General features: G+C 39.8%; 3 protein-coding genes and 1 long non-coding RNA gene across 9 annotated transcripts; 2 read left to right on the forward strand and 2 right to left on the reverse strand.

Annotated features, from left to right (window-relative positions):
- Positions 1-2317: 2317 nt before the first annotated feature.
- LOC126631009 (uncharacterized) lies at positions 2318-3454 on the reverse strand. 3 transcript variants are annotated; one of them, XR_007626202.1, is made up of 3 exons: positions 3199-3453; positions 3018-3115; positions 2318-2661 (listed from the first exon to the last, which is right to left on the reverse strand). It is a non-coding gene; the product is annotated as an uncharacterized LOC126631009 (long non-coding RNA). The 3 variants fall into 3 exon arrangements; XR_007626201.1 differs by lacking the exon at positions 2318-2661 and adding an exon at positions 2849-2934; XR_007626203.1 differs by lacking the exon at positions 2318-2661 and adding an exon at positions 2875-2910 and having other exon boundaries at positions 3199-3454.
- A 7800-nt stretch (positions 3455-11254) lies between these two features.
- Positions 11255-13526, forward strand: LOC126630999 (heat shock factor protein HSF30-like). Of its 4 annotated transcripts, none has more exons than XM_050301159.1 (3): positions 11255-11753; positions 12036-12819; positions 13053-13526. In XM_050301159.1, exons 1-3 carry the CDS (start codon positions 11478-11480, stop codon positions 13112-13114), a joined length of 1122 nt encoding a protein of 373 aa, XP_050157116.1. In that variant the 5' UTR covers positions 11255-11477; the 3' UTR covers positions 13115-13526. The 4 variants fall into 4 exon arrangements, 2 of the variants coding, with proteins under 2 accessions (XP_050157116.1, XP_050157117.1); XR_007626198.1 differs by having other exon boundaries at positions 11256-11753; positions 12036-12952; XR_007626199.1 differs by having other exon boundaries at positions 11256-11753; positions 12036-12952; positions 13224-13526.
- A 5742-nt stretch (positions 13527-19268) lies between these two features.
- On the forward strand, positions 19269-21930 carry LOC126630996 (cytochrome P450 711A1-like). The gene is made up of 5 exons (XM_050301156.1): positions 19269-19477; positions 20010-20162; positions 20367-21159; positions 21240-21335; positions 21446-21930. Exons 1-5 carry the CDS (start codon positions 19269-19271, stop codon positions 21773-21775), a joined length of 1581 nt encoding a protein of 526 aa, XP_050157113.1. The 3' UTR covers positions 21776-21930.
- Positions 21931-21958: 28 nt separating this feature from the next.
- Positions 21959-24484, reverse strand: LOC126630997 (protein IQ-DOMAIN 6-like). The gene is made up of 5 exons (XM_050301157.1): positions 24123-24484; positions 23774-24019; positions 23239-23466; positions 22989-23102; positions 21959-22868 (listed from the first exon to the last, which is right to left on the reverse strand). Exons 1-5 carry the CDS (start codon positions 24186-24188, stop codon positions 22173-22175), a joined length of 1350 nt encoding a protein of 449 aa, XP_050157114.1. The 5' UTR covers positions 24189-24484; the 3' UTR covers positions 21959-22172.
- Positions 24485-25607: the final 1123 nt, after the last annotated feature.

Below are 25607 nucleotides of genomic sequence, written 5' to 3' on the forward strand. Positions count from 1 at the left end.
ACAAATTGATGTTTTCAGTGACTCCCAATTGGTGGTCAACCAGGTTACCAACAACTTTGATGCTAAGGACAGCTCCATGACAGCATATCTTGCGCAAACACAACTTTTGCTCAAGCACTTCCACTACCAGATCACCCAAGTTCCGCGAGCGGCAAACAGTCATGCAGACGCCCTGGCTCGCCTCGCCTCGGCTGTGGAAGACAAGATTGGAAGAAAAATTCATGTCGAACTGTTGGCAACACCAAGCACCATGGCCGCAGAAGTATGCAACTTACAACGGGGGGATAGTTGGATCACCCCGATCTATAATTTCCTTGCTCATGGCACCCTCCCAAATGATAAAGTCCAGGCTAAGCAAATTCGATACAAGTCTACCCGCTACCTGATCATCAATGATCAACTCTATAAGCGAGGTTTTAGCCTGCCATACTTAAGGTGTCTTACGCCTGCCGAGGCGGAAATCGTCCTTCGGGAAATACATGAGGGAGTCTGTGGAGATCATGCTGGATCTCGGTCCCTAGCACACAAGACTTTTCGCCAAGGATATTACTGGCCAACACTCCACCAGGATGCCATCAAAGTATCCCGCTCATGTGACAAATGTCAACGATATGCAACTATTCCTCATTCCCCTCCAGAGCCTCTTACTCCTATGATCAGCCCTTGGCCCTTCGCCCAGTGGGGACTTGATTTGATCGGCCCAATGCCGGCAGGGAAGGGCAAAGTCTGTTACGCAGTCGTTGCAGTGGACTACTTCACAAAGTGGGCCGAAGTAGAACCCTTGGCAACCATTACTGAGGCAAAGATAGAAGACTTCGTGTGGAAGAACATCCTTTGTAGATTCGGCATTCCCAATGCGATAGTCACTGACAATGGGCGACAGTTTGACAACAAGAAGTTCAGGTTGTTCTGCTCTAAGTTCAACATCAACTTATGCTTTGCCTCTCCAGCTCATCCCCAGTCTAATGGACAAGTTGAGGCCATCAACAAAATAATCAAGCGCACTTTGAAAACCAGCTTGGACAAAGCTAAAGGCTGTTGGCCATAATTTGTACCCCAAGTTCTTTGGTCATATCACACTTCATATCGGACTTCAACAGGAGAAACTCCATTCTCACTTGCCTTTGGCACAGAGGCGGTTGTCCCTGTTGAGCTCGAGCAAGCAACATTCCGAGTCCAGAACTACATTCAAAGTGAAAATGACAAACAACTCACCCTCAACTTGGATTTAGTTGAGGAACACAGAAACCAAGCTCACTTGAGGAATGTCGCCTACAAGCAGCGTATCTCCAACTATTATGACTCTAGGGTCAAGCCTCGTTCTTTCAAAATAGGAGACTGGGTCTTAAAGAAAAGATTACTCTGCGACAGAGTCCCGAGTGAAGGCACACTTAGTCCAAACTGGGATGAACCGTATGAAGTCATTGGCATCAGTCGCCCTGGCTCTTACACACTTAGAAGCTCCGATGGCAAGACCCTTGGCCATCCATGGAACGCTGATCACTTGAAGTACTACTACAAATAGACTCACGATGTACAAGTGTTGAGCTATAGCCGTTCGACATCCTATGTAATGAAGGCCATTTGGCAATGAATTCAATAAAGAGGTAATTTAGCCAACTCAGCCCTCACTCTTTTACATTCATAGCAAGCGATGCCGGAACCCTTCTCAATCAGAAAGCAATCCGTCTTCCACAGTCACTACAAAACAAGCAAATGAAGACCGTGTCAAGCGCCAAAAAAAAAAAAAAAAAAAAAAAAAAAAACAGCTTCATCCAAAAAGCTTCACCCGAAAAGCTTCACCTCCAAAGCTTCACCCACAAAGCTTCACCTAAAAAGCTTCACCCACAAAGCTTCACCCAAAAAAAAACTTCACCCGAAAAGCTTCACTTAAAAAAGCTTCACCTACAAACCTTCACCTAAAAAATCTTCACCTAGAAAGCTCCCTCTACAAAGCTTCATCTACAAAGCTTCACCATCAAAGCTTCACCTAGAAAGCTTCATCTACAAAGCTTCATCTGCAAAGCTTCACCATCAAAGCTTCACCCAGAAAGCTTCATCTACAAAGCTTCACCATCAAAGCTTCACCTCGAAAGCTTCATCTACAAAGCTTCAACACCAAAGCTTCACCTACAAAGCTTCAACACAAAACCTTGCTCCAAATAAACAAATTTTGTTCACAAAACCCAAGATGCCCTTGAACTTGTACAAAAACACTTGGGTAAACATAAACATTTTTTGTTTTACACCCACAAGGGCCCAAAATTTTCCTTCTTATTTATTCACTTATATATGTTCCCAAACATATTATAATAGATCCAACAACAAGCCAAAGTCCCAAGTTTCATAATGGACAAAAGTACAAGCAATTCATCAATAATGAAGGTGCTACAAAAATTGGAATCTGCCCCAAAATAGAAATCCAACCCAAGAGACTTTTTCTTTCTCTCCCTCTTCCGCCTCCTTTCATCTATCAAATTTCTGCAACCTCTGCTCTTCTCCAATGGAGCTGAATTTTGGACACCCTATAGTTTTTGAGCATATGAACAACTTTCAAGAAGGAATCGTTTCTGTTTGAGCGACGGAAATTAAAGTGTTGAAGCTCCAAACATGATAGTCGGCTTCTTGCAGATTTCGAAGCTGTTGTGATGTTTCGAAGATCTGGAAATATTTAACCGTTAGTTCATCCTGAATTTTTGATATGTTATGAAAGAGTCGATGAGGAACAACTTCAATGAAGAAAGCATGCCGATCTGAACAATAGAAAATGGAGTTTCGAAGCTCACAAAAAATCTGACGGGTTGACAGAAAAATAATAACCAGTCATTCATCATACCTGGCTTTCTGGAGTTATACTGCTCCGAGGGATCTCAAATTTGGATATGTTGTAGTTCACGAGCTGAGGAACAACTTCAATGAAGAAAGCATACCGATCTGAACAAGAGAAAATGGAGTTTCGAAGCTCCCAACAAATCTGACGGGTTGACAGAAAAATAATAACCAGTCATTCATCATACCTGGATTTCTGGAGTTATACTGCTCCGAGGGATCTCAAATTTGGATATGTTGTAGTTCACAAGCTGAGGAACAACTTCAATGAAGAAAGCATGCTGATCTGAGCAAGAGAAAATAGAATTTCAAAGCTCACAACAAATCTGACGGGTTGACAGACAAATGATAAACAGTCACTCATCATACCTGGATTTCTGGAGTTATACTGCTCCGAGGGACCTCAAATTTGGATATGTTGTAGTTCACAAGTTAAGGAACAACTTCGATGAAGAAAGTATGTTGATCTGAACAAGAGAAAATGGAGTTTCGAAGCTCACAACAAGTCTGACGGATTAACAGAACATTGATGAACAGTTACTCATCATACTTGAATTTCTGAAGTTGTACTACTCCGATGGATCTCAAATTTGGATATGTTGTAGTTCACAAGATAAGAAAAAACTTTCATGAAGACGACTTTGCAATCTGAACTATAGAGAAAGGTGTTATCTTGCATCCACTCAGGCTGATTAGTGGAAACGAAAAGCAATTCCACCAAAGAAAAGATGAAAAAGAGAGAAAAGCTACTAATTGCACTTGATCTTGTCTAGTCAATAGCATGCAGCATCAAACACACAAAAGTTGGAAATATTTTTAGATAAAGCATATACGAATGTGTGACATCGAAACAAGGATTCGTTACTTTGACAAATTAGTAACACGCGAGACACCTCATTCGGCAACTCTCTTCGCCTGAAGACTTGGGGGACTCCCACCATATGCTACTGCACCTTGATACTCGGCAGTCTCACAACCACTCAGTGACTTGGATTTTTCAAGTCTCCAACCGAGAAGTTTTCCTCACTCGGGAAATTAAGGGAACACTACCTCAAACTACATGCTTCACTCACAAAGCTTCAACAATACAGGTTTCAACAAAAGCAAAAATTCAAAGAACTTTATGAAGAAGGCTTTGGTGTATTTAACACAATATGTTGAAATGAAGCAAAGCTTATTTATTAATATTTTCGATAAGCCACAAATATGTACATATACATGAGTCAAAATAAACAAACAAAAGGGAGCCTTCACAAAGGTTGCTTAGGGGAAGTCTCAGCAGTCGGTAGAGCCCCAGAAAGAGAAAGCACCGGAGGGTGGTTATCCGGAGCCTCAGTACTTGACAAAACCCCAGAAGGAGGAGGCATTGGAGGTTCATCATTTGAAGCTTCATTACCAGGTACAACCCTAGAGGACGAAGGCAATAAGTGCCTTTGGAACAAACCCACAAACCGCTGATGATCAAGTAAAACCTTACCATCAGATTCCTTCATCTGGTCAAGCTTCCTCTTCATGTTTGTAGCATAGTCATGGGCGAGCCGGTGCAACTGCTTATTCTCATGCTTGAGCCCTCTAATCTCCTGTTTGAGACTCATCACTTCAGCAGCCAATGATTCAACTTGGCGGGTTCTAGCAAATAGGCGTTGGGCCATATTAGACACAGAACCTGCACACTGAACACTAAGAGCCAGAGAGTCCTTAACAGCCAACTCATCAGACCGTTTGGAAAGTAGTCTGTTATCTTTGGGAGTGAGAAGGTTCCTGGCCACCACTGCAGCGGTCATATCATTCTTCATCACAGAATCCCCAACGGTAAGAGGACCAGTAGGGGATATGAAGGATGGGCGCCATATGTTGTCTGGAGAAGGCGTGGCTGTCTCTTCTCCAAGGTTCAAGTCAAAACGACGGTCGGAGGGTCCAGACATTTTCAAATGTGTTGAAGAAGGAAGAGGTCAGACAAATCAAGATCTTAGAAGTGCAAGAAATGAGCTTCTACTGGTAGAGATTCAAGTGTGCTGTGGAACTTAATGCCAGCCTCTATAAAAATCTGCATTCGACGGAGCTTCAGAAATCGAAGAGGCGTTTGCTTTCTCAAAAGCTGGGCTGCTCAGAGACCACGAGGGCCGATCTCAGAAATCGAAGAAGCACCTGCTTTTTCAGCCTCATCAGCACCTGTCACATGCACAATCAGCTTTGCGGAAATTACGGGCAATCTGTCGAAGATTTCTGGTGAAGTAGAAAACACGTGAATCTTACTGTTCAATCACCGCTCTCCATATGCACCATCAACTCCTCGGGTACCACATATAACTTTGTCAAAGATCTCTAACAAAGTTTAGGCACGAGAATTTCGAAGTTCCAGCTACCCTACTATTACCCATAAGGGTAAAGGAACAGCACCACTGCTTGACAACTGGAAAGTCCCTATGTGTGTCGACCTCCGTGTTTTGCGGCAAGACAGGTTGGCAAGAACGTCCAATCTTTACTCACATTCGAGAAAAGACTCCCAACATAATTACTTTCTCAAAAACCGGAGTAGCACCGCTTTCCGAATCTCGAGAGTCAGATCCTCGACGGGATTACTTGTTCGAAAACCGAAGAGGCACAACTCTCAGAACTTCGAGAGCCAGATTTCCTTAGATAAAGCTTGTCTGTAATCTTCACACGTAATATCAGCTTTCCAGATACCACATACCACTTTTTCAAAGTGCTCTGACAAAATTAAAACACGTGAAGCTGGCAGCTCCCACTACATTGCTGTGACCAAGAAGGGTAAAGGAATAGCATTACTACTTGTTATTGGGAAATCCCTATATACATTGACCTCCCTCCTCAACGGACAGGCAAACCTGCAAAAATGCTCAACCTTTTCTCGCATTCGAAAAGGCACCCTCAACATAACCTCTCGAAATACTCAGCTTTATTTCCCCCCGATAATACCTCAGCAAATAAGCCACACCAAGAACAAGAGTATCTCATATCATCAGGGTCGAAAGCAAGAGTATCCCATATCATGCTTTCTCCCTGTCTTTGTCTTTGTCCTTGTCCACACCTGCAGGACAAGGAGAAAGAGAGCAGTCAGTCGGAACCTGAAATCAAACCTCCAATTTAGAACTGACTGCCTGGAGCCTTTGCCTGGTTGCTTACTTAGCATTGCTCTCGAGTACTCATCCTCAACTGCTGTCAAGGTCACGAATTCCACCGGCAAATACCTCATGACAGTTGATCAGATATTGGCTCTTTACACTGAAGCTGCCAAGCGGGGATGAGTCACTACGAAGGAATGTTCTGAAAGACCATTTAAATGCAAAGGTTGCACACCACTTCTGCCATGCAAAAGATTGAAGCAGAAGGTTCAACGGTGGGCTGAAACAGATCACTACAGCACGACACCTTTCCATACCACATTCATTATTCCGTCAACAGCAAAAGTATCCCATATCATCAAGGTCGAACGTACTCTAGATTTGATGGATTTGTTTTGACCCTCAAATTTTTTAGTCGGCCTTATACTCTGAAGGGCACCAGAAAACCCTCCAGCACAGTTCAAGAATAAGCCTGTGGAAAGTTACTTCTTCAAAAGCAAAAGTATCTCATATCATCTCTTATCCATTTGCTTCTCCTTATCCTGGCAGTTGAATGAGAGACAAGGAGAAGGAGAACAATCAACCGGAAGCCGAAGTCAAACCTCTGATCCTGGGTTGCTTACTTGGAAGTTTGACTGCTTACCTTGTCTGTCACCTATTTCGGCAGATCTCCTAGCTCGGCGACTTGGGGGACTCCTACTATAGGGTTTGTATCACACTTGACTAAGCCCGAAACTACAACTAAGCTTCAAGTGAAATTGATACATTACCTTGTGCGTCAACATCAGCTAAGTACACCATTCCCGGATGGAGGAAAGGTACTTCCAGAGAAGGGCAGATGAAGATCAGACCACACTTCGGTACTTAGAAGTTTCGTGATTACTCAAGGGATTGGATCTTGCAAGTCCCCAACCGAGGAGTTTCCCTCACTCGGGAACTTAGGGGAGCACTGTTTGTACCATACTTGACCAATCCCGAAACTACCGAGCACCGGCCAACGCTATACTGTCAAGGACCCAGAAGAGTTCCCCTCCGACCAGGAGGCCAATCACTACTCGACACGTGTCAAGATTAGAAGCCAATCAGAGCGCAGCACGTGTCGACATCAAGAACCAATCATAACATGACACATGTCAATGTGACAAAGCTACAAGTTTTTCTATAAATAGGGGTCATTCCCCCACAATATTGCCTAATGCCATTTGTGTTAAATCATTCACAAGAACTCACTAAATTGAGAGCTTGATCCTTTGTACTTGTGTAAGCCCTTCACTACTAATAAGAACTCCTCTACTCCGTGGACGTAGCCAATCTGGGTGAACCACGTACATCCTGTGTTTGCTTCTCTGTCTCTATTCATTTACGTACTTATCCTCACTAGTGACCGAAGCAACCAAGCGAAGGTCACAAAACCTGACACTTTCTGTTGTACCAAAGTCTTCGCAGATTTTGTGCATCAACAAATTTAATCACATTATTATCTGTGTGCGAATGATCTTTTTTATAACCGGCATTATACGCCTCTTAAGACTTTTTGAACATGTTTAAAAATAGAGAAATTGAATCACATTATTGCTAGCCTATTGTGAGGTACTAATTATAAAAAATAAAAAATAATAATAAAACACAAACACAAACAAATTAATTTAAAAAAAAATACTATTAAAATGATGAAAATACCCCCTGCCTTATTTGATGCATTATTTTGGGATGCCTTTGAAGTTTTTTGTTTTGGGGGCATTTTTGTCCAATTATTTTTGTTGAAGCTTGGTGACATCAAAACACTATTCACCTTTTCTTCTCTCTTTATATATAACTAGCCTTCATGCACGCACTCACGTGCATGCAGAAGGTATTTTTAGAATCACGGCGTGTTATGCGTGATTTACACGTTTAAATGTATTTATATGTGTAAATTGACAAAAGGAAAGTCAAATATTTGAAGTAAATGAATAATCTTATATCAAATATCGTTTGTTAAAAAGAATAATCATTTGACAACTAATTTAATCACATTATTATCCGCTTGAGAAATATATTTTTTATAACCAGCAAATCACATTATTATCTGTGTGAAAAATACATTTTTTTATAACCGGCATTACACGTCTCTTAAGATGTTTTGAATGTATTTAAAAATAGAGAAATTAATATTTCATAAACATTTGATTGAATCACATTATTGCTAGCCTATTGTAAGGTATTAATTAAAAAAAATGTACTAATTTATCACCGGCGCTACGCGTCTTTTAAGATGTTTTGAACACAACTTTTATGATTTTCTTTATTTTTATTATATTTTTCTTTACCCTTCACGTGGACACCATCAACTTTCACTCATCATTCTATTTTTTAATTCTTTTCTCCCTCCCCACTTATTATTTATATTATAATATTATATTTTATGATGACCAAATGACCCTTGCATTATTTGATATATTGCTATAATATTATATTTTATAATGGTCAATTACCAAATTACCCTTGCATTATTTGATATATTGTATTGGGCTGCTTTTGGATTTTTTTGACTGAGGGGCAATTTGGTCCAATTATTTTTGTCGAAGCCAGTGACACCAAAACAGCCTTCCGGCTCTATATATGGATTGATTTTGATGGGTTTGGTGCTTGAGGTCCTACCTCCAGCTCAGGCCTATGCCCGATTTTTCCAAAAAAGTACTACAACAAATGTTAAAAGTGATGTTTACTTCCTAAAACATTGTTACTGAATATAAAAAGCCAAGTATTTTTCTTGGCAATATTAACATATAGAGGATTTCTCCCGCGCACACGTGGGTTGTGCACACTTCATGGACGGCGCATGACCCGATTAAACGATGTGGATGACATATACCACGATATATCAACCAAATATCAACGTCATCTTAATTTTATATTAACATATCAAGAATATTTACCATATATCGATGTAATATGTACTGAACATAAGCATCGTTACCATGCCATTAATTAAGTGTACTATTATCCGCAGGGAGAAGTCAGATACAGAGCCAAAGCTAAGACTTATCAAAGCCCAATTTCCAAAAGATATGGCATTTGAGAGTATGGTGATCCACTATCTATATGGTGGGCCTATCACATATGTTGCTCTTTTGGGTGAGATAGTGAAATAAACTTCTCTTTTTGGGCTGGGTATACATAATGCTCTTGAGAGTTAAATTCAAGATCTTCTGCTTACTAAACGTATGCGTTTTTGTTTTTGTTTTGTAGCTTATCTTGCATGTTTTTACTTTTTAGGTTTTTTTAGAGGGGTTTGGTCCTATGTCGTCTTTTTTTTTTAATGTATTTGTTTCGGCTTATTTTTAGCTACGTCTCATTGAGTTCTATTTTAATCTCACTTTCTCTCTGTAACTTAAAAGTCACTACTTTACTTCTTAAAACTCAAAATTCGCTTCACTTTGACTTGTGGACTCTCTGTTTTCCTTGAAACTTGTAGGTAGTCTCCTGAAACATATATGTGACACAACACCCAGTAAGATTATGCCACATGTGTTATAAATTTGATTATAATTCTTCATTATGCATGAACATTAAACAATAAGAGAATAATAAGTTTAAATTTTTTTTGAAGAGATGAAAAAAATAAAAAAGAAATTGATTAGCCTAGCTCACACAAATCAAACCCACATAAGAAACTAACGGATCTAAGGCAATGTCGAGCGAATTTTGAGTTTTATAGAGACAACTTTCAAGTTTCAGGGGCAAATTGTGATAAAATCGAGTTTTAGAAGGCAAAGTGAAGCAAATTTTGAGTTTCAGGGAGTAAAATAGCGACTTTAGAGTTACAGGGAGTAAAATGAAATTAAAATCGAGTTCCAATTGGCGTAGATAAAAATAAGCCTTTTTTTTCCCTTGAGGGGTAATGTTTGTCTTCTCCCTTTTTCTTTGTATTTGGTTTTTCAAGAAAGGGTAATGTTTATGTCCTCTCTCTTTTCTCTGTTTTTCGTATTTTATTTTTATCACTTTATGAGGTGTAAGGTTTACATCCCTATAATTAAATGTAATATTTTTTTTTTCATATCAATAAAATTTTCTAAAAAAAGCTGAGCTACAAGAGCTCATTTCCTATAATATTTTTGGGCTGAATAATGAAAGAAATTTGTTCATTCTTTTTACATTATTTTTAAATCTGAATATTGGATAAATATTCGTAGCCAAAGCATACTCTAAAATCTTATCCAACTGGTTTGGTCCATCTGGATACCACAAGAAGTCACCTCACTGTCCTCACTCAGAGTTCCTTTTAGTTAAAGTTTCGCATTAAATAATTAAGAAGTTGTATATAAGAAGTTGGACTACTTTTGCTATCTTATAGATTTTGGTGTGTAACTTCAAATTTCGTATTTGGTATCAGACGAAATTTGTACATGAATGAAGTTCAATGACCACATTTTTTCTGCATCAACAATTTAAAATTGTCTACATAAAAGTTAGGCGTTTTAAATTTTAGAGTTGACTACTTGATTAAGTTATAGATTGAACAGAAAAACATTTCAGACACAAGTAAAAATCTTAAACTTCATATTCTTATCCCCAATGAGGAAAGTTTAAAATAGTTAAGTTTTAAAATATCTTAAACTGCCCTTATAAAATAATTAATTTTTGCTTCTTACGTGAAATGGGAAGTCCCCGCGTGAAATTAGTTAATAAAGTCTTTGCATCTTTCTAGATCTTAATAAAATAATCTTCCACTAAGAATTCCTTTGCTGGATCACCTTATTTTTTTGAGGTAAAAAGTACGATATTTATTGCAAAGCGGAGATCACGTAAATACTAAGGATATTATGTTTTTTGGGCTTTGATAAAATCTTGTCAAGGTTTTTAACCCGGTCTAAGTGAAAATAGCGTTCCGCACGACAATAAAACTATCCTCACATGACAATACAAAACCAATCCAACCTACAATTTTTCATCAAATAAAACATCCCTAATAAAGTCAGAGAGGGGGGGGTCTTCAAACCACAAGAATTGCTGATTACCTCCAACTCCAATAAAGTTTATAAAGCGGACAAGATAATAACTACTAATATGAATGAGAATTGTTATTAACACTTCAAAATTCTTATTCTACACGTCTAACTTTCTATATTCAAAAAGAAAAATACACTTGTAAGGAGTGTAGAATGAAATTATAACACTTTCCATACGAATAATAAAAGAATGAATTATCATATTTATGTGATAATTTAAGGCTAAATGCAATATAATATTGACAAGTGGAAGAAGAACCTTCTTACAAACTTGAGAAACGAGACAGCAAGTACCAGTTCTCTCTAGAAAGTTCCTCTCCACGGCCTTAAATATAACACGTTCTCTCTCCTCCACATCACAAAGAAAGTACACTCCAAAATATCTTTGGGATTAGGAGAGGATCCATTTCCCCCAGAAAGCTCTCAAATTTCACTGCAGAGCTCGAATTCAGCAACTCAAATTCCAGAAATCGCATCAAATCCGAAACCCAATTCTCAAAATCCTCTTCCAGAAGTAAAAATCCCGTCTTTTGGTACTGAGGTTACTAATAATTTGTGGGAACCGTGAACCATGGATGGAGTGGTGGTGAAAGAGGAGGAGATTGTGACATGCACCGTCGGCTCATCGCCGCGGCCAGTAGAGGGGCTGCACGAGGTGGGTCCGCCGCCGTTTCTCACTAAGACGTTTGAAATGGTGGAGGATCCTTCCACGGACGCCATTGTTTCCTGGACCAGAGCTCGCAACAGCTTCGTTGTGTGGGACTCTCAGAAGTTCTCCACCACTCTCCTTACTCGCTACTTCAAGCACAGTAACTTCTCCAGCTTCATTCGTCAGCTCAATACTTACGTAAGTACTTTAAAAACATGATTTTTCTTGCATTGTTCTTCATAGGTTCTTCATATTCAATTACTTGTTCAACTTGCCTGTGGATTCTCATGAGTGTTCTCTGCATGATTGGTAATTAGTTCAAATTCCATCTCATATTTTCTAAAAAAATTATCTGCCTGCTAATTTTCTAAACATTTTTTTGGTTTAGTGTAAGAATTACTCGAATTGTCCCTTTGTTGGATTACTTTACATCCTTATCCGGGAAATATCAAGGCTTGCTCATCAACTGAATGCATGCAGGGTTTCAGAAAGGTTGATTCGGACCGATGGGAATTCGCCAACGAAGGGTTTCTAGGAGGGCAGAGGCATTTGCTGAAGACCATCAAGAGGAGGAGACATGTCTCACAGAGTATGCAACAAGAAGGTGGAGGAGGAGGAGCTTGTGTTGAATTGGGGCAGTGCGGAGTAGAAACCGAGCTTGAAAGACTGAAAAGAGACCGAAACGTTTTGATGACGGAGATTGTGAAGTTGAGGCAGCAGCAACATAATTCAAGGGAGCAAGTCATGGCAATGAAGGGCCGGTTGCTGGCCACGGAGAAAAAACAGCAGCAGATGACCACATTCCTTGCCAAAGCACTCAATAGTCCATCTTTTCTCCAGCACCTTGTTGAGAAGAATGCTAAGAACAGAAAGTTGCACGGTATTGAAATTGGTCGAAAACGCAGACTGGCTGCTAGTCCCGGTCTTGAGAATCTGCAAGAAGCGCCTATAATCGACGTCGAAGACTACTCAGCGAACCAGGATCTGGGAGAGTTGGCAAATATGGAGCCAGATATTGAGAACTTTCTCTCAACTGCTGCATTGGACAACAAATTGAGCAGTGGTATCAAGGACCCTAATCCGAGTTTAGTACCCACAAGTACTACTGGAGGCCACTTGGATTCTGTTAGTGAGACTATATGGGAGGAGCTGTGGAGTGATGACCTCATTGGTGGCAACCCGGAGGAGGAAGTTGTCGTGGTGGGCGATGAATCAGAAATCGAAGTTGAGGTGGATGATTTGGTTGCAGAGCCGGCTGATTGGGGTAAGGACTTGCAAGACCTTCTTGATCAAATGGGTTATCAGACCCAACCCAAGCTGTGACGACGATAACAAAATTTAAAGTGCAACGTGTGCTAGTTGGTCCCCTACAACTCCATTCCTATATCTATATATTGGTATATTGATTCAAGAACTTGGCTTTTCATTAACTAATTGGTATGTATGTTTGTTGATTTGCTGTAAGCGATAAATAATGCAACGATCTGTGACGTGCAGAAGGGCTGGTGAACGTTGCAAAGGGCCCAACACGAATGCTGCTGTTTCTTTGTATCCTTTGATGATTGTGCTTAATTTTAGTGATTGCTGCTTCCTGCTTGTACTATTTGAATGTGTGTTTCTTTGTATCCAATGGTCTTGATTTTCTGTTTCTTCTTTCCTGCATTGCAGGCGGAGGAGCCATCGGAGACCGGAGAAGGGTTTCGATCCTTGAAGCTTATGCTTTAATTTGATGTAGCTTTAGATCGATGTAGCCTGTGTAGATAGCAGTTAGCAGTTAAGTAAGATGAATCAGTTAGCAGTATTCAACTTAATTTTGTTGATGGATGATTAGCGTTAATTTGTTTCCTTTTAATTTTGTTGTTTAGTTAATGTAATGCTTTGTTTTTCTATATGAACTAGTATTTATGAAATTATGATGAACTGTGTTTTCACTGATTACCTTATGTATAAAATCATACACGTTTCACGTAATTCTATTGGTTCATGTGTTGCCTTAGGATGGAACCTCAAGTTTCATTTCCACACATCGACATCCTTGTACGTTTATACTGTTTGGACATGGGGCCTTTCGGATGCATTGGTAGAAATAATATTCCTCACAAGGAGAAAAACTCTAACTGATTTTGAACAAAATAAAACTCACTAATTAATATGGAGAAATCTCCGTTTCTTTGTTGTTTTTTTTATTTTATTTTTTTAGAAAACTTCGACGGTACTGAAGGAATTTTATTGATATTACAAAAAAAAAGTTATTTAGATATAAACCCATGCAATTATTATGTAAAACCCCTCCCCAAAATTAGGTGTAAAACCCATCCCCAAAATTATTATGCAAAGCCCATTCAATTATTATGTACACCTAATTAGGTGTAAAACCTCTCCCCAAAATTATTATGTAATTTTAATTTTTGTCTAAAAGTATATAGAATCTTGCAATTTGGTCACCTATCCTAATCTAATCCGAACCCTCCATCTAGATTTTCTTTCTCCCTCACGCTGCCATGTGGCAGCCCACAAACTCTCTCTACCTCTCTCTCTCTCTACTTCCCTCAAAGCTCCCTCAGATCTTTCATTGTCTTAGCTTTCAACTCTCACTCTTTTGAAACTCTCCCTCTCACTCTTTTTCTCGATCGACACACCCATCTAAATCCTTGTACCCTGACGATGGCGCATCACCACCACTACCACTAGGTACTCTCTCTCTCTCTTCCTCATTCCCCTCCGTGAAGCTCTGGGGCACCCAGAGGACACCTAACTCAAGTTCGGTGAACCATGGGTGTGCGAGCTCAGGTCCGGCTACCTCCGGCTGTTTCATGGCTCATCGCAAGTAGCAACCTTTTCCTCTTGTCTTTACCTTCGTTTCCGCACCTAGATCGTAGGCTAAGATGGCATTTTGACGTTGACCGGAGCACGAAAGGCTCCGGTCTCCTTCCCCGGTGAGAAAACCAACCCATACCTTTGAGGCTGTGCAAGTTGGGCCTTCGGGCCGTTGCGTCCGAGCCCAAAACACTTTTGGGAAAACTAAACCCAAACCCAAAGAACCAGCCTTGGGCCTAAGTGGAACTTGGGCCTTATGCCCGTTACCTCTAAAGCCTAACCTAAATCCTTTAGTTTAATTTTATTAACCCAAAAAACAATCGGGCCAAGCTTCAATGCCCAGCCCAATTGGAAACCCTAATCCCCTTTCGGACTCAGGCCTTAAAGCTGTGTAGGCTTAGGCTTTCGGGCCTTGGCATCCAGCTCGTTTCCCCTTTAGCCCAAAACCCTTGGACCTTAGAACCTAACCTAGTGGCTAAGCCCAGGCCTAAGAAACCAAGCCCAGAACCCCCAACCCAGTTGACCGGACCCTTTGACCCAGCCCAATTTGACTCGGACTGGTTTGACTGACCCGGTTTGACCTGGTCAAAGCTAATCGTTGACTTTGACTTTGACCGATCAACGGTCAACATTGATTTTTGTTGACTTTTTCAAATTTTTGGTCGGGACCCCTCCTAAGCTAATTTCAACGTCCTGAATCCGTTTTTTATGTTCGTTTTCTCAAATTCAATTGTTCGAGTAGAGTTTTATTAATTGGACCCTTTATGTGCTTAGGGCATTTGTTGTGGCGATTTCATCTTCGCTAGTTGCATGACTATTTGACGACGAAGTATCTGTGAGTGGACCCCTTCTGAAATGCATGTCTTAATAGTAGAAATGCATACATGAAATGACACGCCCCGACCCTGAAATTCCTCGAATATCAGGATAGACACGTGCTGGCCGACACCTGAGGGTGACGAAAACCATTAATTGATTACAAGAGTAATGATTAGGAGAAAATATTCATGAATAAACATTAGAATTTAAGAGTAATAAACAAAGTTCAAGGAAGTGTCTAGAGTGCATAGAACACAATCTAATTCAAGATTTACAAGAAGGAAAGATCATTACAAGATATCACACAAGTGGGTGATATATTGCTACTTGTAGGGGAATGCCTCGTACGTCATGTTGTAGTTCTCGTTTCTAAGACCTGAATGGGGGCGCAAAACAAAGGTGAGTGGACCAAGTTCATATATACAATAATAATAAAATAATTATCAAAGTACTAACCCCCACAGTTTATATATAATGAAAACTACTAGCATAATAAGTGATGGATTTAATCAAAATCCTAGCATGCCAAAAATATCTCAAAAGTCATATCTTGGAACAACATCGCGGAAATCAAAACAGTAAACGTATCATAGATCGTCTCGTAAACGCTGTGTGTGCAACTCGTGTGTGTGTGTTTAATTAGTGTGTGTGTGTGTGTGCGCGCGTGTGTATATATGCATGTCATGCATGTGTGTGTGCTTGTGGTGTGTGTGTGTGTTTGGGCTTAAGCCCATACCACCATTTTTTCACCCTAAAACCCTTTTTAACCCCAAAAACCCATTAGACCCTAACCCATTCAACCCAAATCCCTTAATTTATTTAGTTCAAACCCAAATCTTTTAGAAAATATTTTTATTTATTTATTACATTTTATGCCTAGGTGAAGTTGCTAGTGAGGAAATTCTTAATCTTTATCCTCGCAACTCTTCTGCTAAGGAATATTTGTGAGTGGACCCCTTCTAAAATTTCATGATTTTATAATTTAATTGCATAAATGATTAGCATGCCTACGAATTTATGATTAGATTTATGTTAAGCCTGTTTACTGAATTTATTGATTTTCGTCTCTTGTTTTTGGTGAGGAATTAATTGTTAGCCTATATTGAGCTATATTTTAATATATCGTAATTTTCTATAAAAATCATGAACTGGTAGACTATATGATGGATGACGATAGGATACTAGAACATGTTTTAGAAACTTCTCTTTATAGTATAGACAATGGATAACTTTATACTATGAAGTGGTTATTTACGAGAGGCGTAACTATTTGTGCGTACCTAGAGGACACTATGCCGCCTAAGGCGAGGATCAGGTGTTGGCATTTAGGCCGGGAGAAATAATACCTAGCTACGGGCTGAGGGACACGGAGCAGGCATTGGGCCAGGAGTTGGTAATCTCTGGCTACGGGCTCAGAGACCACATAGTAGGTATTGAGCCGAGAGTTATATTTATTCAGTGATCTTTCTAGCAGCACACCGCATTTACGAGATGATCGATGATACGTTTACTGTTTTGATTTTTGCGATGTTGTTCCGCGATATGACTTTTGAGATATTGTTGGCATGCTAGGATTTTGATTAAATCCATCACTTATTATGCTAGTAGTTTTCATTATATATAAACTGTGGTGGTTAGTACTTTGATAACTGTTTTATTATTATTGTATATATGAACTTGATCCACTCACCTTTGTTTTGCGCCCACATTTAGGTCTTAAAAACGAAGACTACAACACGACGTATGAGGCATTCCCCTACTAGTAGCAATATATCACCCACTTGTGTGATATCTTGTAATGATCTTTCCTTCTTGTAAATCTTGAATTAGATTATGTTCTATGCACTCTAGACACTTCTTTGAACTTTGCTTATTACTCTTAAATTTTAATGTTTATTCATGAATATTTTCTCCTAATCATTACTTTTGTAATCAATTAATGACTTTCGTCATCCTCGGGTGTCGGCCAGCACGTGTAGGTCCTAGACAGAATAGACAGCAGAATCAGAATCAGAGGAATCGGAATTTCCAATCGCGAAGTACCAGAGAATTAGTGGGCCCCTCTAGTTCTGTAGGTCCTAGACATTCTTTTTCCTTTAAACGATCAGGGTCGGGGCGTGTCATGAAAAAGCTTGATTTTAATGATTACGTTTTGTGAAAATGTTTTATAAGCAATTTGGATTTACACTTATTGATTATCATGCTATACTATGAATATTTTAGAATACCATATTTTATCGAACTTATGTTCTTTATAGTATATATGATGGATGACTATATACTATTTATGAACAAGTTTTCTTTACACTTCTTTATAGTATATATGTTGGATGACTATATGTTGTGAAGATGGTTTTGAGATATATGTACTTATGTTTGGAAATAGTATATTCAATGATTTTGTGCGTATCTAGTGGTCATTGTAGGGGCCTTCGGGTCGATTGAAGATTTATATATGGGCCTTTGGGTCAATTGAAGATTTATATATGGGCCTTCGGGTCGATTGAAGATTTATATATGGGCCTTTGGGTAGGGTGATAGGGGCCTTTGGGTAGATTATAATACCACTAGTTAGCACACTATATAAGAAATATGTTTTATGAAAGGTTTTATGACATGCTAAAGTTTTCGGAAAATCTATTACATATTATACTATTGAATTTCTATAAAACTTGGGGGGTTAGTGTACTTCCGCATCGGAATCTTCGAGTCCTCTCAGTGTAGGACCCATTCTTTTATTCATTCAATTTTATATTATTTCTTTTAGTGTTCTAGTTAGTTGTATGCTCTGAACACGTTTCTCATTTGCATATTAATTATATTTAAATTCTTTTATCTTATTCATATTTTAGTTCTCATGTTTTCAATAAATGACTTTCGTCACCCTAGGGTGTCGGGCAGCACGTGACCATTCCGATGTTCCACAGACATCGGGATCGGGACGTGTCATTAGGGGATAGAAATTTAACCCTTAATAATACAAGAAAAAAGGATAAAAAAATACATCATGGGTTTGAATTTCGTCGGTGACTAATTTAACAAAATTTACCGTTTGGCAAAAAAAAAAAAAAAAAACCCTTAATAATACAAGAAAAAAACATAAAAAATACGTGGCATTGCTCTTAATGCAGAATAAAGTGTCAGGCTTAAGATCGGAGAGCAGCTTTCACCCAAAAAAATTTCTGACAATTGTGTGCGGCAGCTCACCGCGGGCAATGATTTAGTGAAAACTAACGAACGTACCACTTGTTAGTCAGCCAACAAGACCGAAGAGCTCGCAAACAGTCTTCTTTCCTTCCAAATTTTCTTGCTAAAATTATACGACTTTCGATGTTTCAATTCTCGGCGTCATTCTGGGTGGGGATGCTTCAGACTTTTTCGATTCTTCAACCTCAAACTTTGGGTGGCAGGCAATAGAAGGATGGCTGCTTCTGTCATTGGAGAAGCCTCTAGTGCTTTCGGCTTAGTTGGGTACGTGTGGCCCTGTAGGTGACCATATGAATTTCTGCTGTCGCTTGCCTTGCGTATGGGGATCTTTGGAAAGTCATGGGTGCACTTATAGATTTCTTCAAGTATTCTAACGATGATTGGGTGAAAGATATTCAAATGTACGAACTTATTAGAAGCTGGGGACTTGGAACTTTTGAGATCACCATCCACCATGAAAGTTTTGATGACATGACAGCAACGATGTGTATGCAGAGAATATACAAATATTGCTAGTTCTGTGAAAACGAATCAGAGTGGATTCTCAACGTCGCGCCTGGCATTGCGAAGAGAGATACGGAATCTCGTCCAACATTGAAAAGAGAAATATTAGTAAACTAATCGCTCGTTTGCTAGTAATCGTTGGTCAATGAGAGCACGACTATTGGTTCTCAGTTTTCAGGAATGTAATCATTTTTAAAGCACGACTGAAAAACAATCATCTTGATTGCGACAAGGATCAACTATTGACGGCGTAGCTGTTGCTTCCGGTTAGTAGTGGGACCCCCCCGAATATTCCATCACCAGTCTATATATTAAACCAACCTGAGCTCAGCTCCTTTGAAGAATTAGATTGAAGAGACTGAGAGAATGATAGGCAGCATTGAAATGTTGTTTACCATCTTCATGGTGCTGGCAATACTGGGAGGAGTTTTGGGGTACTTGTATTGGCCCTACTGGGGAATGAGAAGGGTACCTGGCCCACCAACTATCCCTCTGGTAGGACACATTCCCTTGTTGGCAAAGTATGGTCCTGATGTATTCTCAGTTCTTGCCAAAGAGTATGGCCCTATTTTCAGGTTAGTAGCTGTTATGCGTGTATATGTTTGATTATGCATAATTTGTCTGTTTTTCCCCCGAATTTTTTCCGAAGAAATTTGACAACAAGTGTGAGACTGCATACAGGGTTAGGTCAATTGTCCAGGATAGTGTATCAGATCTCTTGTACTCAAGTTCAAATTCTCACTATTCATAAATTAATAGAGTAGTTTAGAATGTAATATCTATCGTTTTGTTAAAAAGAAACGAGACTTCAAATTAGTGCCATGTAGGTCATGCTACATTTGATCCACTGTTTTCTAAATTATAAGCTTACCAACTGTGTTTGACATCTTTTCATGTGGACAGTGGATTGTGCAAAAGTTACGTTTTTGCTACCTTTTTTGTGTGCCTTTTAATATGGTTGAAATGAAGGACCTTAGTTAAAAATTAGATCTCGTGATAAATCCAACGTCGCAATGATGTGTTACTTTGATTTATAATATGTTAAGGTAAGCCGCTTATGTATGTGCGTAACTCATCTCTTAAGTTTTTGGTAACACATCCTGGCAGGTTTCATATAGGTAGACAACCACTCGTAATTGTAGCAGATGCAGAGCTTTGTAGGGAAGTTGGAATAAAGAAATTCAAAGACATGAAGAACAGAAGCATTCCATCTCCCCTTGCAGCTTCCCCTCTCCATCAGAAGGGTCTCTTTTTAACCAGGTATATTTTTTGTATGTTATATTGTTATAAAATGACATGGAACATCTACCCATGGACCACGGTTAAAGTTATAGTAGACGTGTATTAAGTCAATTAGTCAGGACATTGAGTTCGCTTTTTTTACGTTTAAGTTCGAATCTCTCTTCTTGTTGATTGTAATAATGAAGATTGAAGAACATCTGATGGAATTTGAGCATCCTGCAGGGATGCAAGATGGGCGACGATGCGAAACACTATATTGTCAATGTATCAACCATCACACTTAGCCAATCTTGTGCCTACAATGCAGTCATTTGTTGAATGTACAACTCAAAAACTTGCCTCCACAGCGGAAGAAGAAGAAGATATTACCTTTTCCGACATCTCCCTTCAATTGACTACGGATGTAATAGGACAAGCTGCATTTGGTGTCAACTTTGGCCTTTCTAAACCACAATCCCTCGGCGAGTCAGTGGAAAAGATAGATGGAAAATACAACAATGACGATGAAGTCTCGGACTTCATCAACCAACACATGTATTCCACAGCACAACTTAAGCTGGACTTTTCGGGTTCCTTATCGATCATACTAGGACTACTTGTCCCCATACTCCAGTGGCCATTTTGGCAGATGTTGAAGAGAATTCCTGGGACTATGGACAGAAAAATCGAACGTAGTAACTGGCATTTGGTTAGCCGGCTTGATGCGGTTGTGGAAAAGAGAATGAAAGACAGAGGACAAGGTTCAAGGGACTTCTTGTCACTCATACTGAATGCAAGGGAGTCGGGGAGGGTTTCGAAAAATGTTTTCACACAGGATTACATTAGTGCACTTTCTTATGAGCATCTCCTTGCCGGGTCGGCCACCACAGCATTCACATTGTCTTCAGTGGTCTACTTGGTTGCTGGACATCCCGAAGTTGAAAAAAAGTTGCTGGCAGAGATCGATGGATTTGGACAGCCAGATCAGATGCCAACTGCTACTGATCTCCAACACAACTTTCCTTATCTTGATCAGGTAAGGCTTCTCGAATTTCAGTGTTGCATTTGAGGAAGCTTCCTCATTAGTTGGTTTACCTGTCGGTTTTTCGAATGCAGGTTGTTAAAGAGGCAATGAGGTTCTACATGGTTTCCCCATTAGTTGCAAGAGAAACATCTAAAGAAATCGAAATAGGCGGTTATCTTCTACCAAAGGTATTGCTCTGCTTCTGCTAAGGACCTCTTTGAAGAAATGTCTTTTTGTCTGTGATTTGAAAGTGGTTTGTGTATATGTTGGATTAATTCGTCTTGTTTTTGAGGAGCAGGGAACTTGGGTTTGGTTGGCCCTCGGAGTTTTAGCGAAAGATCAAAAGAACTTCCCAGAGCCAGAAAAGTTCAGGCCAGAGAGGTTTGATCCAAGTTGCAAAGAAGAGAAACAAAGGCATCCATATGCCTTTATACCGTTTGGACTCGGGCCTCGAACCTGCATTGGTCAGAAATTTGCTGTGCAAGAAATAAAGCTTGCGCTGATTCACTTATACCGGAAGTATGTGTTCCGGCACTCTCCATTTATGGAGGTACCTCTGGAGCTTGAATATGGCATTGTTCTCAAGTTCAAGAATGGCGTCAAGCTTCGAGTCATAAAGCGGACATGATGCAAGAATCATTCTTCCACTCGCTCGATCAGACCTCATGATACTTATCCTTCACTTTAGAAGGCAACTGAAAGATTAGATATACAAAATGTATAAGCCATCTTCGATGTAGATTATGTGATATAAATCATCAATTTGAAGCTAAATTTGCTGGAGACCAATGCATTGCAAGAAAGCCCGCGATGAGTTCAATGATCCATCACATTAGAATTAAGTAAATATTCGATTCCACATATTCATAAATTAACTATGTTCAAATGAAGACTGAACTCTTCTATTCCTAGCACACACTTAAAATCACACATTCTAAATAACAGGGAACAGGGAACAACTAGCCGTTGATCTTCTCAATCAAAATGAACTTAATCCAGCTGATCGTCTGATCGAGGTGCCCCTTTCACCTCAGTTTCATAGAGTTCTTATCCAACCGCGTTGGCATGCCAAGCGGCTTGGAGAAGTTGGCTGAAAATGGCTCAGAACCAGCACTACTTTTTGAATCCCCATTAGAGAATGCCCCAGACCTCTTGAGGAATTGAAACTCGTCCATGGATTGCCTTTGAGTTCTTTGAGACAGATAACTGTGTGGTTTCTGCTTCAACTTAGTTGACTCAGTCAGGTTCATGTAACTCGGCTTATAGTTGCAGCCGTCATCTGTTCTATCTGATGCCAAACCGGTGTTCCCAGAAACTGGCGGCGTGGATGTGCACAGTGAAGATGAAGCAGAGCTCTCATCATACCGGAATTCGGAACTTGGGCTCGAAGATGAGCGAGTAGCTTGCCCAATGTGAGGAGGCTTTGCAGAAATCCTAGTGGTGACGTTGTTCCTCCTGACTTTAACCGAGCTTGGTTCTGAAGATTTCGAATGTTGTTTGCCCACGAAAGGGTCTGCACAGCTCTTAGGAGGCGGTGTGATCTCAGAAGAGTCATTGTGCGACTCTTCCATCAGCCTAGTCTCCCACGGCTTCGCTGACATCCAACGCTCTAACCAACTCCATCCCCAACTGTTCTTGTCAAATTCATTGTTCTTACTGAGAGAGTACACTGAGGATCTGGTACGAGAATTCGAATTCGAATCTGGGGTTGATTTCCATTGCTGAGAAGACAAATAGGAACACAATCTTGCTTATATCAGTAATGTGAAGAGAAAGCTACTTAGTTTAACAGACAAACTACAAGGAGGTTCCCGACGAAGTCAATTTCCGTGTTTTATTACCTTCTGAGCAAGAGCATAAGCAATTGCTCTCTCCCTCTTGAATGCTCCTTCTTGCCTCATTTGAATCTTTGCTTTAACATCATCTATTGTTCCCTTGCTATCACACCACCCTTCCTGCAATTATTTATCCTTTTTCAGTACTTACTACAAAAACGCAAGTTCGAAAGAGCCGCTTCAAAGTTCAAACCAAGAATATTTTCTTCTGTGACAATATTCAAATGAAAGCAAACAACTTTAAAGCTCAAGTTACCTCAGCTTCTTTTAAGAGATCGGCCTGCGTGCGACGTTCATTGATCATGTTCTGCACAGCTTGTCCCTCCATGGACATTCGCACGCGACGAGCTCTCACACGAGCCTGAACTCGAACAAGAGCTTGCATGCACCTCAGTGTCACAGCAGCCTGCTTCCTCACTTGCCGGCCCCGAACCAGAGCTTGCAGCCTCACTATTCCTCTCAAGGCCTTCAAAGCCCTTCTCGCCTGCAAATCAGTTTCCCCATATAAAAAGCTTCAAACTTTCATCAATAGCAGCCAAATCCTTAAAATTAAGCACAATAGGCAGCTAGGCATTTTATCAAACAGACTGAATGTATTGAGCAACTTCAACACTAACTATGTGCTTATTTCAAAAGCTCTGCTAATCAAAAGCTACAATTATAACAGAAAAGCACTTTCTTACATCAACAAGCAGGTTGTTCATATTAAGACACTAAGATCTATGGCCTATGAGTGCAGATTTAAAAAAAACAAATGAAATAAATATTGAGAAAGTGATTTTTTTTCTTACCAAGAAGCCTCGGAAAGCAGTTTGGATTCTGATAGCAGCCCATTCCTGCCTCACAACCCTGAAATCCTTCGGCGGAGCTCGAACCACCGCAGCCACCGCTGCATTATAAACATCCGCCCCTCTCGGAGAATCCGACCCCTCCGATCCCGCCCAGTAATTACCTTTGAAACCCTTCCAAGTAGACCCCAAATCGCCTGAAGAACTCCTCCACAGCTTCCACTTCTTGCTCTTCCCGCTCACCTTCTCCTAAACAAATCAAACCCAAAAACATAAAAGTTCAGAAATTCATAAACCCGGAACAAATAATTAAAAAATAACCTGGAAATTATGGTAAAGATCGAAGCTTTACCGGGTCGTCCTTGTCGGGTTTTTTCATCCCGATCAGAGCCTTGACCCATTTACCAGAAGCACCCATTTGAGCAAAACAAATTTGCTTCAGCAGAAAAACAAGCAAAAACAGAGGTTTGCAGCGCGGATTTATGAAACTTCAAGGTGGATTAATGAATCTTCCTAGTGGATTAATGAAACTACCGGGTGGATTAGTGAAACTTCCGGGTGGATTTATGAAACTCAAAGCTTCTGCGACGTGGGTGATTTGCTTTGTTTTGTAGGGCTTTTTTTTGGTCCCAAAAAACAGAGCCGTTCGATATTTGAAATTCAAAACAACAAGGGACAAATTGGGAAGCAAATGGCGCTCGGTTCTATTGGGGAAGGGGCAGTTTTTGCCACTGTGGGGGGATAAATTTACGAAACTGCACCCCCAACTAGGGCCACTGCTTTTTCTGGGGAAAAACGACCGGAGGCCACGACGGCACGACCCGTTTTGTCAGTACATTAAAAGTTGCGAAAAGTTACGAAAAGTACGAAAAGCAAACCGACAAAAGATCCTCCTGGATTGGATAGCATTCTATCGCAGTCAGATGGTTGATTGTGTTTGTGGGACCACCTGTGGCTAATGGGATTTGGCCACGTGGAATGTGACCGCGTGTTTTGATGAATCATATTTGGTTTTGTGGTTTTCACCAACAAAGTTACTAATCCAAGAACCAAAAATGGACGATCAAAGTGAAGATTGGATGATTTACTGCTAAAGATAGAGACCAGCTCTGATGAAGTCATTTGAAATGTTTGGAAGTTTTAGGGGTGGTTTCAGAAAATGATGTTTGAGTTGTCACATTCATCCGTTGCTTAAAATTTTGATTTTAATGTGACAGATAGTCATATACAATAATTCGATTTGATGACTTATGTTTGATGCGCTGTTTTTAAAATGTTATGAAATATAAACATGTGACATGTAGGTTTTAGAGGCATTGGAAGCTTGATACATCATATGAAATGACTTACTTTAAAGTTTGAAACGACATATCACATGTATTTTTATTCTATTATAGAAAATCGAATTACGAATTTATCTTAATTTTAATTTATCACCTCATACTCTTTTCACCACTCGAACTAATATAAAAGGTGAGTCACGTATTACTTTTTTGTGAGAAGAAATTCAGTTAAAAAATAAGCGTCAGTGTTGCGTATAATCAACAACGTTTCTAAATGTTGAAAAACGCTTTTATCATTAAGGTCATCACATCAATTGTGTTTGAATCTGGGCAGGTACAGTGAAGTGCTTTTGGGAAAGAAAGAAGCATTTATTTAGAGAAAAGTGCTTTTCCTTTGTTGTTCATTTTACTAACCGATTTCGACCTGGAGGTTTCCCAACCAGACAAATACCAACCGGACCATTCATGTTTTTGTCAGTCGTTGACACCGAGATTCCACACTCTTGTCTCTCCTTCCTTCTTCCCACCAAGATTTCAAATTTCCAGTTTTTTTC

The sequence above is a fragment of the Malus sylvestris genome, chromosome 8 (genome assembly GCF_916048215.2).
Source record: "Malus sylvestris chromosome 8, drMalSylv7.2, whole genome shotgun sequence".
In the NCBI taxonomy this organism is placed as follows: domain Eukaryota; kingdom Viridiplantae; phylum Streptophyta; class Magnoliopsida; order Rosales; family Rosaceae; genus Malus; species Malus sylvestris.

Excerpts from the sequence above, each read along its gene's own strand:
- LOC126630999 (XM_050301159.1), top strand. The coding sequence starts at position 11,478 with ATGGATGGAGTGGTGGTGAAAGAGGAGGAGATTGTGACATGCACCGTC. Across the intron at positions 11,754-12,035 it reads TTCGTCAGCTCAATACTTAC|GGTTTCAGAAAGGTTGATTC; the intron begins GTAAGTACTTTA and ends GAATGCATGCAG. Across the intron at positions 12,820-13,052 it reads TGCAGAGCCGGCTGATTGGG|AAGGGCTGGTGAACGTTGCA; the intron begins GTAAGGACTTGC and ends TGTGACGTGCAG.
- LOC126630996 (XM_050301156.1), top strand. The coding sequence starts at position 19,269 with ATGATAGGCAGCATTGAAATGTTGTTTACCATCTTCATGGTGCTGGCA. Across the intron at positions 19,478-20,009 it reads GAGTATGGCCCTATTTTCAG|GTTTCATATAGGTAGACAAC; the intron begins GTTAGTAGCTGT and ends ACATCCTGGCAG. Across the intron at positions 21,336-21,445 it reads GCGGTTATCTTCTACCAAAG|GGAACTTGGGTTTGGTTGGC; the intron begins GTATTGCTCTGC and ends TTTGAGGAGCAG.
- LOC126630997 (XM_050301157.1), bottom strand. The coding sequence starts at position 24,188 with ATGGGTGCTTCTGGTAAATGGGTCAAGGCTCTGATCGGGATGAAAAAA. Across the intron at positions 23,103-23,238 it reads ATCTCTTAAAAGAAGCTGAG|GAAGGGTGGTGTGATAGCAA; the intron begins GTAACTTGAGCT and ends AAATAATTGCAG. Across the intron at positions 22,869-22,988 it reads CTTATGCTCTTGCTCAGAAG|CAATGGAAATCAACCCCAGA; the intron begins GTAATAAAACAC and ends TTGTCTTCTCAG.